This window comes from Acanthisitta chloris, unplaced genomic scaffold, assembly GCF_000695815.1.
Source record: "Acanthisitta chloris isolate BGI_N310 unplaced genomic scaffold, ASM69581v1 scaffold14554, whole genome shotgun sequence".
NCBI classification, from domain to species: domain Eukaryota; kingdom Metazoa; phylum Chordata; class Aves; order Passeriformes; family Acanthisittidae; genus Acanthisitta; species Acanthisitta chloris.
Window position 1 is genome coordinate 1,613 of NW_008667749.1, and position 11,535 is coordinate 13,147.

At 41.5% G+C, this 11,535-nt stretch overlaps 1 protein-coding gene across 1 annotated transcript; it reads left to right on the forward strand.

Annotated features, from left to right (window-relative positions):
• The first annotated feature begins 286 nt into the window (after positions 1–286).
• On the forward strand, positions 287–11,290 carry RAB22A (RAB22A, member RAS oncogene family). The gene is given in 6 exon segments (XM_009072646.1): positions 287–399; positions 3,658–3,739; positions 7,586–7,657; positions 7,746–7,852; positions 9,645–9,754; positions 11,068–11,290. Coding segments are annotated over 6 exon segments (582 nt in total). The 3' UTR covers positions 11,166–11,290.
• Positions 11,291–11,535: the final 245 nt, after the last annotated feature.

Genomic DNA, 11,535 nt, shown 5'->3' on the forward strand with positions numbered 1-11,535 from the left:
TAGCTCTGGGAAAGCAAAGTTTGATAACAATTATAGGATGAATGCAAAATTTTTTATAGTGCTTCATAAAAAATTGTAATCATTTTGCTTAGGAAACTGTACCTTGTCTCAGACCTTCAATTTTTCTACTAAATATAATACCTGAATAAATATAATATGGTAATTTCTACTAAATAATAAGGCATTTCAGAATCTAACTTCTCTGAGATTCTCTGCAGGAATGTGTTGTTCCTCACAGTGTACTGCAAGATTTGAGGACAGAAAAATCCTCTGTTTATAGCAACTAATGTCACTTTCACCTGTTTCTCTTCTTTTTTAGGACACTGGTGTGGGCAAATCCAGCATTGTGTGGAGATTTGTAGAAGATAGTTTTGATCCCAACATCAACCCAACAATAGGGTAAGAAAATAGCTCAATAAATGTGGTTTATTGAAGGATGAAGTGAAATTATCTCAGCAGATCACTTGGGGATTCTTCGTGTGTGGCAGCTAAATGTGGTAATAAACATTGCTGCAGCCTTAATGAAGCTCTGGGGTACCTTAGGACACGTAGGAGTGTTCTCAGCACTCCTGCAGCTTCCACTGTCATGTGTGAGGTCTGGACCCATTTTATATTGTTAATTGAAGCTGACAGTGAGTAAATCACACTACAGATCCTTCTGCTAAAGGGAAAACAAGGTTTGCTTGTGCCCTGAAGTGTCAGAGTCTAATCATGATGCAACTGCATGATTGCTTTGTAAAGACACAAGTCCAGTACCAAGTCTCCTAGGTTTGTGAAGGTAGTTAACGCATGGATTCAGGTTGTAGTTCTCCCCATGGATTGGTTCAGATGTTACACATCTGTATGCAGTGCACACACACACAAGTCCCTGATGAAGCTGTTGATGCAGTTGGACTCAGGTATGGAGCATATCTGAACATTGAGCCTCAGAGGAGCAACATCACTGTGCTCAGATCTTCAGATGGATAGAAGGCAGGGCAAGGAATTCTCGGAGTGGTTGGATTTTTGTTTGCTCTCTTATTTAGGTGTGCAAGTGCCACCTGGGCTGCTTTGGTCAGAAGTAACTCTTGACTTACAGGAGGACACAATTTCGCAGGGTGCCGAGAAGTCTGTGGGGGTGTCAGTGCAGTTTCCTGTCCCAGGTGTCACCCAGGCTCTGCTACAGCTCTGACCAAAAAGATGTGCTGATAAAGAGCAGTTGTCTCATCCTGTCCCTTTAAAAAACTGGGGGGCCCATATCTCTGTTTTCCCTTACACCCCCTCTTTTTGGGTGGAAATACTGAATCGCAAGATGTTCTGTAGGCAATAGGGTACAAATTTCCCTGTTAGCAGAGGAATGACCTGCATCAAATCTTGTTGATTTCCCTCCACAGTTTCTTTTAGTCTGGTAGTTTTCTGACTGTGGTGTGTGGGTTGATTCCCTTTCTCTTCTCTCTCCAATGTAGCACCTCTGTGTTTGAAGGCAGGAACCCAAAGAGATCACAGGCACATGTCTTCCCAGGGGAATGTCTACAGCAGCTGCTGTGCAGGGAGTTCAGGTGCTGTTGGAAGGTGTTAGCCATTGTGGTAACAAGGCTGCTGTGTAGAGTAGAACTTCACTGGTTTAAAGGCAGTATTGAGATTGGTATACTTGCTTGAAGTGACAGACTGAAAATCTTAACTTTTAACATCTTAACAAGACCATTCACCAGTCTGAGGACTTGGGAGTTTGCTTTATTAGTATAAATAATTGTGTGAAGCTTCAGACACTCTCAAAATGTGAAGCAAATTAATTTTGGCTTTTTTTTCCTAGACCTTGCTTTTATTATTAGGAGGTGGAAACACCAAAGTAAGGATTAAAGAGGAGTTTTGAGCATCTTATAGAACCTAAAGCTGAGAATGTTTTGACCTTACTCCAGGGTCTTTGAGTTCATGAGATGCAATCTTGTTTCCTGTCCTGTTTTCAATCCTCTCAGAGTTATCTGAGCAATCACACTTTGTTGTTGTGAATGTTTATCACTCAGGTTGCAGAAGCCCTGTCAGAATTCTGCAACTTTGGTCCTCTCAGGATGCTGAGGACACATTTAACCAGTGTGTGTATATATATATATATATTTTTCATATCAAAACAACTGAATTCACTTATGCTTTTTTTCCTGTTTTGATTGTGTTGTATGTGCTGGGTACTGCAGAGTACAGCAGATGCTCCCATCACTCTATACTCATTGCAGAAACGTATCACCTAGTTAACCGTGTTGAAATGCACTGCAATTAGACCCTTTCCTTTTGGGGATGCTGCAATTTGGCTTCTTAAAAGACTAATCAACTTTGGAGATTGTTGTCCTAATTGGCAGATGATCTGGGCTTAAGGAATGGGGAGAAGGGTAACCTCTTAGCAGTTGAAAGCATTTTGTGACTGCTCCTTTTCCTTTTGTTTTTTAAATGTAAATGCTGTTTGTCCTCCTACAACATTGAGTCATGTCCAAAGACTCCAGTTACGTTAACTGTAACAATGCCAGGGGCATCATTAAAATCTGTGTCCTGATGGTACTTAAGATTCAAGCTAAGCTGTAGTTCAGAGTTTTGAGCTCAGGTGTTTAATGTTGTCCATGATGCTGAAAGACTCGGCTGTCATACTCTGACTGTACAACAAGCTTGGAGTACTGTAAGAAGCTCAGATCTCTCCAGAATCCTGTCCAGAACTCACAGTGAAACAAGTTTGGAAGTCTGTAGTATTTTCAAGTGGCAGGAATTAATCATACAAAAGGTGTTCAGGATCATAATGTAGGACCTCACCTGCTTAAAATAATTGTGGCATCTGTAGTTCCAACTCTACAAGGATTTGAATGCTGTGTGTGGCTTTTCTGGTAAAAACTGTGCCTACAGGTAATAGATAGAGCAAAGAACTCCCTCTTGTAAGACATTAGGTCTGTGAATTTGTGTTTGTGGGAAATACATTGATTCATCTAGAGCAGATCCAGTAAAGCATAAAAGTACTTTGCAAATATTGTACTGCAAAACTCCTAGAATTTGGGGGTGGGGAGGGGAAGCAGATGGAACATAGGAGAGATTTTCTTGTCTTCTGGAAGTCCAAGAGCCTCTGCAAACTGAAGTATATAATGACAGAGAGGATTTGGGATCTGTAATCAGTGCAGACAACAAGCAGGTTACTCATTATTGATTTCCCTGTCCTCTTAACACCTACCAATACAGGAATCTCCCATATTTTATTCCCAAGTATGGACCTTCCAGCATTTATCTGAATGTTAGTACAGAGATAGAAAAAGCTGATACAAAGGGAAAGGAATTGACCTATTTCCCTCTGGAAGGTTCCAGTATACACTTCAGTGATTTGCTGTGGTGATTCCTCCATTCAGGAAGAATGTTGTTAAAAGACTGACCTTTCCGGGGGTTTTGGTCATACATCCTGTGTGTTTATCAAGAGCTTATTTATGAACAATGAAAACCTATAATTTCCACTCATGTTGCATTTTGTTAGTTGAATTTCAGTGTCTGAAAGGAAATTTCATTCTCTGATTTCAGCCTTTATGTCTGAAAGTCTTCATCACTTTGTGTGTGAGCAAAGCACTTTTATTGGAATGTAAACCTCTTTGAAAGTTCATGGTGGTAATGAATGTTCTAAGGACATATTTATATTCTCCATTTGTTTTTTTCCAGAGCCTCATTTATGACCAAGACTGTACAGTATCAAAATGAGCTGCATAAATTCCTAATTTGGGATACAGCTGGACAGGAGAGGGTGAGTAGAGTCAATATCTGGTGACAGTGTGGCTAGAGCTTGGGTTGGTCTTCATCTCTGCCCCTGGAAGTCCCAATGTGATCTAGTTTTACAAACAGTTATCAGAACAATTGTTTTTATGCAGGTTCCTGTCAAGATGTGGCTGCTGTAGATTATTTTATTTTTTACTGTTACCATGATTAAAGGATAAAGTTAAGGATTTTGACATAAGAAGAGAAGCTTAGGGAGGTTTAGATTTCACTGGAAGGGAATTCTCTTTCCAAAGAAAACCAGGCTGGGCTGGGGGGGAAGGCAGCAGCTGCTCTAGTACCAACTCCAGTTGAGTTGTAAACACTCAAGTGCAATATTTGCAGGCAGTGCAGCTGCCAGCATGAGAATCCCAGTGAAAGGAGTGATGTTTCATAGGACAAGTAGAGCCCTGATTCTGGAAAAATACACATTCTGTTAGCTCCACTGTTGGGGTTATAAATGAGTAGAATCCAGATTTAGGCTTTCCAAAGCAGAGTTTCAAGCCATGCTGCAGGTGATAACTGCTCTTCTATTGTTTTGTCAAGTTTGACTTACCAAATCTGATGGTGTTGGAAGTGATGTCAAGGAATCTTTGGAAATTTACATCTCAGTTTGGTAGTTTGGGATTTTGATCCCTGCAGCACATGTAGTTCTGAGGGGAGGCAGCAAAAGCTAAGATTTTTACTTGGAATTTCAAGGGAAGACTTTGCTAGTGAACTTGCTTGTTTGTGGATCACTAGTAACAGTGGTAGAAGTTACAGTAGCTCTATTGACTGTGCTTATTCTTGCATTTCCTTGACTGCTGTCAGTTACTCACAAGGAGTTGATTTAGGCTGTGAGCTAACTGTAACAAAGGTTGGGCTATTACTTTAGCTTAACAACTGCCAAATGCAGCTGTGCTGTTTTTCCAGGACTGCCTTGAGAAACAGCCCCCAATATCCTCAGAACCACCCCCAATAACAGTAAACAAACAGCTCCTGAAGGCTCAGTCATCCCTGTCCAGGGTCACTTGACCTTTTGGGTCCCTGGTGGAACTGACTTTCCAGGTTTTTAGCTCAATACCAGCCTTCGTGGCTAGACATCAACTCATGTTATTTGTGTTGCATTTCAGTGCTGTAGATTTTGAATGACAATTTCTTTCCTTCCAACAGCACCATACAAAGCAAACTGATGTTGCCAGGGATGTTTCCCAGGAATATGTCCAATAGTATCCATGTTATCACAACTATCTTGAGTCCTGCCTTACTAGCAGTCAGTCAGCAGTTGCTGTAAATAGTTTAAGTGAACATCCTAGCCCGTTCTGGAATGTTGGTGCTGGAATGTGATATTCTGAGAGGCAGAGTATGCATTTTTAGGGGCTGGTACTCTGAAATGGAAAGCTTTATAAACATGCCTGCCACAACTTGGCAGGGAACATCCATTACATATTAGCAATCCATCCTGTTCACTTGAACCGTGTTTGCAAGCAATGGGAGGACACTGTAATTCGGATTCAGCACACTACAATCTGAGGAAGCATCTCTCTACGTGACCAGCATGTTCCTGGTCTATTTTTAGTCTCTGAGTGATACCTCTTTAATTGTCTTCCACACAACTTGTATGATATCTCTATTGAAATCAGAAAAGGAAAGATGTCTCACAGGGCTCTGACCCAGGAGCTGTGATACCTGTGAAGCTAATGTTCCATACCTGAGTGAAGTCACTGTGAGACCCCAGTATAACCAGTGAAATGTGAGCAGGGATGTTTGCTTTGGAATGCTGCCAGTGTCTTCCCAGATACTTCTTTCTCCAGAACAGCACTATCACATCCTGCTAGTCACAGATGGTCTGTATACCTGCCTTGCCCTGATAGCTCTAGCACAGGTCTCTGGTCATGCAACACATCTGATGAGGAATTATGAACAGGATCTCCTCCCTGGTGATCTGGAATGCACAAATGTCCACACCAGTCTTGGAGTTAAATGTCTCTGCTGAGCTGTGATGCAGAATGCATGGAATCTGTGGTCCTGCCTTCCTGAGGAGCATTTGCTATTTCCCATTTCTAGAGCCCAGCAGCAAACACTGCACTGGGCAACCTCTTGTTCTCCATGGCTTCAGGTGTGGGTGTCCAGTGTCACTCCAGAGGTGGGAATGTGCACTAACTCCCATCACACAGCTTATTCCCTGCACGCACACACCTTGTTTCTTCCCTCATTTCTTCTACACCGAGCAAATTTGATAGGAGGTTACTTACAGCAATTAGGATTTTTGCCTCCTTACTAACAGATTTGAGTTTCTTTGGCTAATTACATGATGCTGCTGTAATAATTCTGTCAAAACACACCCTGGAGGCTGGAGGGCAAGCTGAAGTCTTTGGAAAAACTGCAAAAGGAAAATTTAAGTGTTTCTGGTAACATCTGTTTTGTTAATATATTTTATCTGCCGACTGCTCTTAAGGTGGAAAAAAGTATCTAAGTGTTAGCAGACAGGAAATGAGAGTAAGACAAAATCAGCAAGTGAAGGTTGGTTTATTCCCAATGTAAACAGTCAAATAATCAAAAAGCCAGGCTGCAACCAGGCCAAGTGGTGGTTTACCAAATATGTTTCCCTGTACATTTTAGTACTCAGGAGGAAGAGAGGGATTACATCCCCATGTGCACTGAGAGCCTGCCCATGGTTCCCCTGCCCGCTATTAAATATTTTTATATTCTGAACTTCGTGTTCAAAATCCTATTTTTCAAAACAGAATTTGAGAGCCAAATGGAAATGGTCTGGAATTGTGCTTTATAGCAAGATTTTTATGATTTATAATATTGCTCTCAGTTGAACTGTACTGAGCAAAAGGAAATTGGGATTTCATTAGACCTGAATAAGCCTTTATGAAAAACTGAATTCAATTCATTATTTTTACCCTGAGTAATAAGATGCACAAAAGCTTGAAATCAATGTGCTTGCTTTGAAGCAATCCATGCAGTTCACTCTCAAAATGCAGAGGTTTGGTTGCAGGATTAATTGCTTTGTTTCTTTTTAAGTTGGCAGACTATCACAGTGTTTTAAGAAGGCTTTATTGCTGGTTTTGTGCTTTATCACTTTCCTCAGTCCTGGGTTTGTAACACTGTCACTGCAGAAGCACAGGCCTGGTTTATGCCCTGCAGCCAGGCCTGCTGTAGATTTGATTCTAAAAATCACAAGTGAATCACTGCAGCCTTTTGCTGTCCACTGTGTTCCTTAAAGCTTTGCTTGCCACAGGTCACACGGTTGTGGCTTTTGCAGTTTGGAGTTTGAAATGTGCTTTGGAGGAGAAAACTGAGGTGAAATCCTTAAAGCCATGGGTTAGATTATGCAGAAATCAACATTTCTAGCAATTAAGAGTGCCATGATTGATATATGGGCTGGAGGTTGACACCAACCTCTGATCATTTCAGGTCAGCATTGGTATGAACTAGGCTTTGTGAATTTTTTGCCCCAAAGCAAAATTTGTCTGAGTCAAAACTGAACTTGCTTCTTCCTCTACTTTTCCCCTTGCTTGGTGTTCAGAGCTGAACATACATCCAGCATGTTTGTGTATAATCTACAATTTCTGAAGGGAGAGATTCTAATCTAATCTAAATAGGGTCAGGTTTGAGTTTCTGCTGTTTACAGTAGGTGTTTACTGATCCCCAAACTACCTGTCGGCCTGTGTGGAACTGCCTTCCTGGGAGTTTATTTACTCTGCTGCACAGACTTGTTGTAACTGTAAAGAAATGTTTTCCACGAATAGGAGCTTTAAAGCCAGTTCTCACTTTCTTTAATAGTAGTGATAATGAAATCCTGGAGGTGAGTGGAAGATGAGTCACAATGTCTGTGTCTGTCTTTCAGTTCCGTGCACTAGCCCCGATGTATTACAGAGGCTCAGCAGCAGCAATTATAGTGTATGACATCACAAAAGAGGTAAGACGTACAATTTTGAGGGGTATTTTTGTGTCATGGGCCAGTTCTTACTCTTAATTCCTTCCTTTTTTTTTCCTCCCCACACCAGGAAACTTTCTCGACGTTAAAGAATTGGGTTAAAGAGCTTCGCCAGCATGGACCTCCCAACATTGTTGTAGCTATTGCAGGAAATAAGTGTGATCTCAATGATGTAAGGTAAACAACCATTGTCAGTTTGGAGATTTTTCCCTTCTGCTCATAGTGCTAAATGTTTTAAGACTTGAGAGCAGCTGAAAGATACAGAACAATTTCAGCTGTTTTGCTCTAGCTGTTTCTGCTGTCAGAAGGTTTGGTTAGCCTGCCCTGGGATGGTCTTGCCCACTTCCTCCCCCTGTGCTGTGTGAGTATGTGTGTGATTGGGCAGTAAATTGGGCTGTAAAATGGATCCAGATTAAAACTAACCCTTTAAGAGAAGGAAAACTGATCCAAGTGTATTTATCTTTCTCACACCATGAACACTCGCTGGCATAACGGAGTGGGGATAGCAGGGTTAGGAATGAGCAGTTTACAGGGAGACAGGATTACCTTTGCTGCTGGCAGTGCCAAGTTACACAAACCTAAACTGCCTGTGAAACTATAGTGTAATAGAAGCTGTTTACCTCACTTTATAAGAAGTGCCTCTGTCCGTCTGTAGCACCTCATTTTGTCAGGAAAAACATGAAGCCTGTTGGAAAGCATTGTGTAGGGTTTTCTGTCTTGCTTGTTCAGGTGCCTTCCTTCCCTGCTTAAATATTGGGCTGGAATTGGCTGTGGCTGGAATGGGAGCAGGAAAGGTTCTTGAGAAACTTTATGAAGAGCCAAACTTTGAAGAAGGCATGTACTGAAAACAAAAGAAGGCTTTTTTAATTGATGTCCTGGTTAAATGAGCCAAAATTCAGAAAGAAGGTGTGTGTAAACTTCTTGGGTTTAGGTTTCAGTGGAAAAGCTATCACAGCTGGTGTCTCAGAGGAGACAGATGGTTCTGTGTTCAGAGAACCACTGCAAAGGTGGTTCTTAGCATAGTGTTTCAAATTGTTAATACATAGCACTTATCTAGCGAGCTCGAACTTTTGTTAGGAGTATGTCCCTGAAAGGAAATACAGCATAAAATTACTTAGAAGACAAATGTAAGGGAATGCAGTGTTCAGTCTCAAGGCTTAGTTGTTGGTGCCTAGGTGCATCATAAATTATGCAAACACTGCTATTGGAGCTAATGAGCAAGATTCCCTCTACTTTATTCAGGGCCAATGTCTGAGTCACTGATCCAAAGTCTATTGTCTTGATATCCTCAAGTCCCTTGTTACTGCAAGTAGCCTGTGGTTTCTAGAAACCCTGTGTAAAGTGATACAACCTGTAGTCCAGAGCTCTCTCCACCTATTGGGGTTTGGATTTTCCATGTTGTGTAAGGAAACACATGACATTATCAACTTACCTACTGTGGGGTGCAGAATAACTAATACATTTCTGGGCTCTAGTCGTGTGCTCAGTATGAAGTTGTTCCTCTTTATAGCCACATCTTCATGCTTCACAGAAAGTACTAATGATCTGTGCAGTGTTGGGAGATACTTGGGTTGGTAAACAGCTGTAGGAGATGCACTGGATCATTGGAGCTAATGCTTTAGGATCTTCTCAGTGCATCTAGAGCTGATGTGTGTGTGAGGAATAATGCACCACATGATGATTGATTGCAGACCTACACTTAGAGCACTCAAGACAAAACTCCACTGCAGTGTTGTCAGATGGATTAAGGCCTTGGTTAGTTCCTGATTGTGCTCATAGCTCAAGGCAGGGAGACAGCATTGAGTAAAGAATGAGCATCACTTCAGCATGAGGGAGCTCTGGGGTGCCAGAGAGGTAAAATATAAAGTCCTCATTGTAGGGGACACTTAAAAGCTTAATCTGTCCCTTCAGGTTTTGGATAATGAGGAGTTTTTGCATTTACGTGTTTTTCTTTGCTTTGTTTTTCCAGGGAAGTCATGGAAAAAGATGCTAAAGACTATGCAGATTCCATTCATGCAATATTTGTAGAGACGAGTGCGAAAAATGCAATAAACATTAATGAACTCTTTATAGAAATTAGTAAGTATTGAAGCAGTTAATGTTACTTCTTCTGCATGAAATTCAAGTAGAAATTTGACTTCTCTATTACTTTTTGTGCAATTTAGATGAGAGTTACACCGACTTAAATTTGTCAGTCAGACATGAACAACAAACTGCAAAATGAGCTGAATGAATTTCTGGTCATCTGATGACCTCTAAATATTCCTTCTAACGATTTTAAGCCTCCTGTGATGCTGCTGGATAAAATGCAAGCAGGACACTTCTGTCAGAAGTCAGTGTCATCTTACTGTGTCTGTTACTGGATGTTGCAATTAGTACTTCCAAGGTTATGGAGGGAAAGGAAGATCCAAACTCTATACCTGAGAAAAACAATCAAGTTCTCACTCTAAGTGTTTGTACTTAGTCTAAAAAAAGAGCATTTTCAGAAATGCAGGAATTCATCCATGCCAGATTACTGCATGGGGAACAGCAACTGTTGTGTGTAGATTTTCCACAAGTGGTTTTGTGATACCTTGGGGCTTTTTAATACTAAACTGCAAATCTTTCCTGCCTCATTCATGGTGGGGACAAATACTTTTATGTGACTAAAAAGCAGACAGTACCCCAAAGTGAATTCCATGCAGTATTATTTGGGGGTATGTGACAAGTAGCAGCACCAGTGTGCAGGTCTGTCAGCCTGTCTGTGAAAAGAGCTAACTACAGAAACATTGAGACTTCAGGGAAAAAAATAGGGTCTTTATAAGCAGTTGAATACATTGAAGCTGATGGGAAAAGTATGTGCTGTAGATGAGCTTCCTGATTTACTGACTCAATAGTTGCTCTCTAAAATTGATCTTGAATAAATTATGTGGGGGAAAATTCATAAATCCTCCTCAGAAAAGAATGCTCAACCAGGAGCAGTCAATTTTCAAGACTGATGAGATGACTACAGCAGCTCTCAACAAGCACTTCTGAGCTAAGCCCAGTGCAGGTGATCGGTGGAAATACAGGTCAAGATGGTGGTTCTCAATGAAGATGTTCCAGATGGTGTTGCATCCTGCAGAATATATTCACTGAGTGCTTTTACAGCTTAGCTGTCCAAGGCTAGATGAGCATGAAGTGTAAACACTGCTAAATGAGTTTCAAACTGCCTCTACTCTCCCTTTGTGCAGCTAGACCTCTCCCGGACACGATGCAGACTGTCTCTGCCACCCTGCGAGGCAGGAACGCCAGCCCTGATGATGGCTGGCTGGCTCTAGACACATTTTTGTATACAAAACACACACAGAATGCTTAGAATTACTCTCAAGTATAACGTTGGCTATAAATTTCTCTTTCCTGCCTCCCTGTAGGTCGCAGAATTCCATCAACTGACACCAACCCCCAGTCGAGTGGTAAAGGCTTCAAACTTCGGCGACAGCCCTCGGTGACAAAGCGCAGCTGCTGTTGACTGACCCCTTAGAAACTCAAACTTGTTTATACAGTAAGGTGGTCTTGGAAGTTCATAGTTCACGTTGGGTTTATATTCTCAGTCTTAGATCCTTACCTGCTGGTGTTCATACACCCGAGGTCCCCCCAAAGGGACCAGCTCACTCGTGGCAGAGACTGCAGTGCTAACCGTCTGTTTACTTGCAGAATGTGTGGTATCTCTTGCATTCAAAGGGAATCCATCATCACTTTTCTTTGGCCTTGCTTGACAGGAAGGTGGCTATATGGATGGTAGAACTGAAATGTTTCATAGTTTTGTAACCAAGGTTTTAGGAGGGTTTTGGTAAAAAGGGAAATGAGCACTTTCGTGGGACACAGGGGTGGGAGGAGTC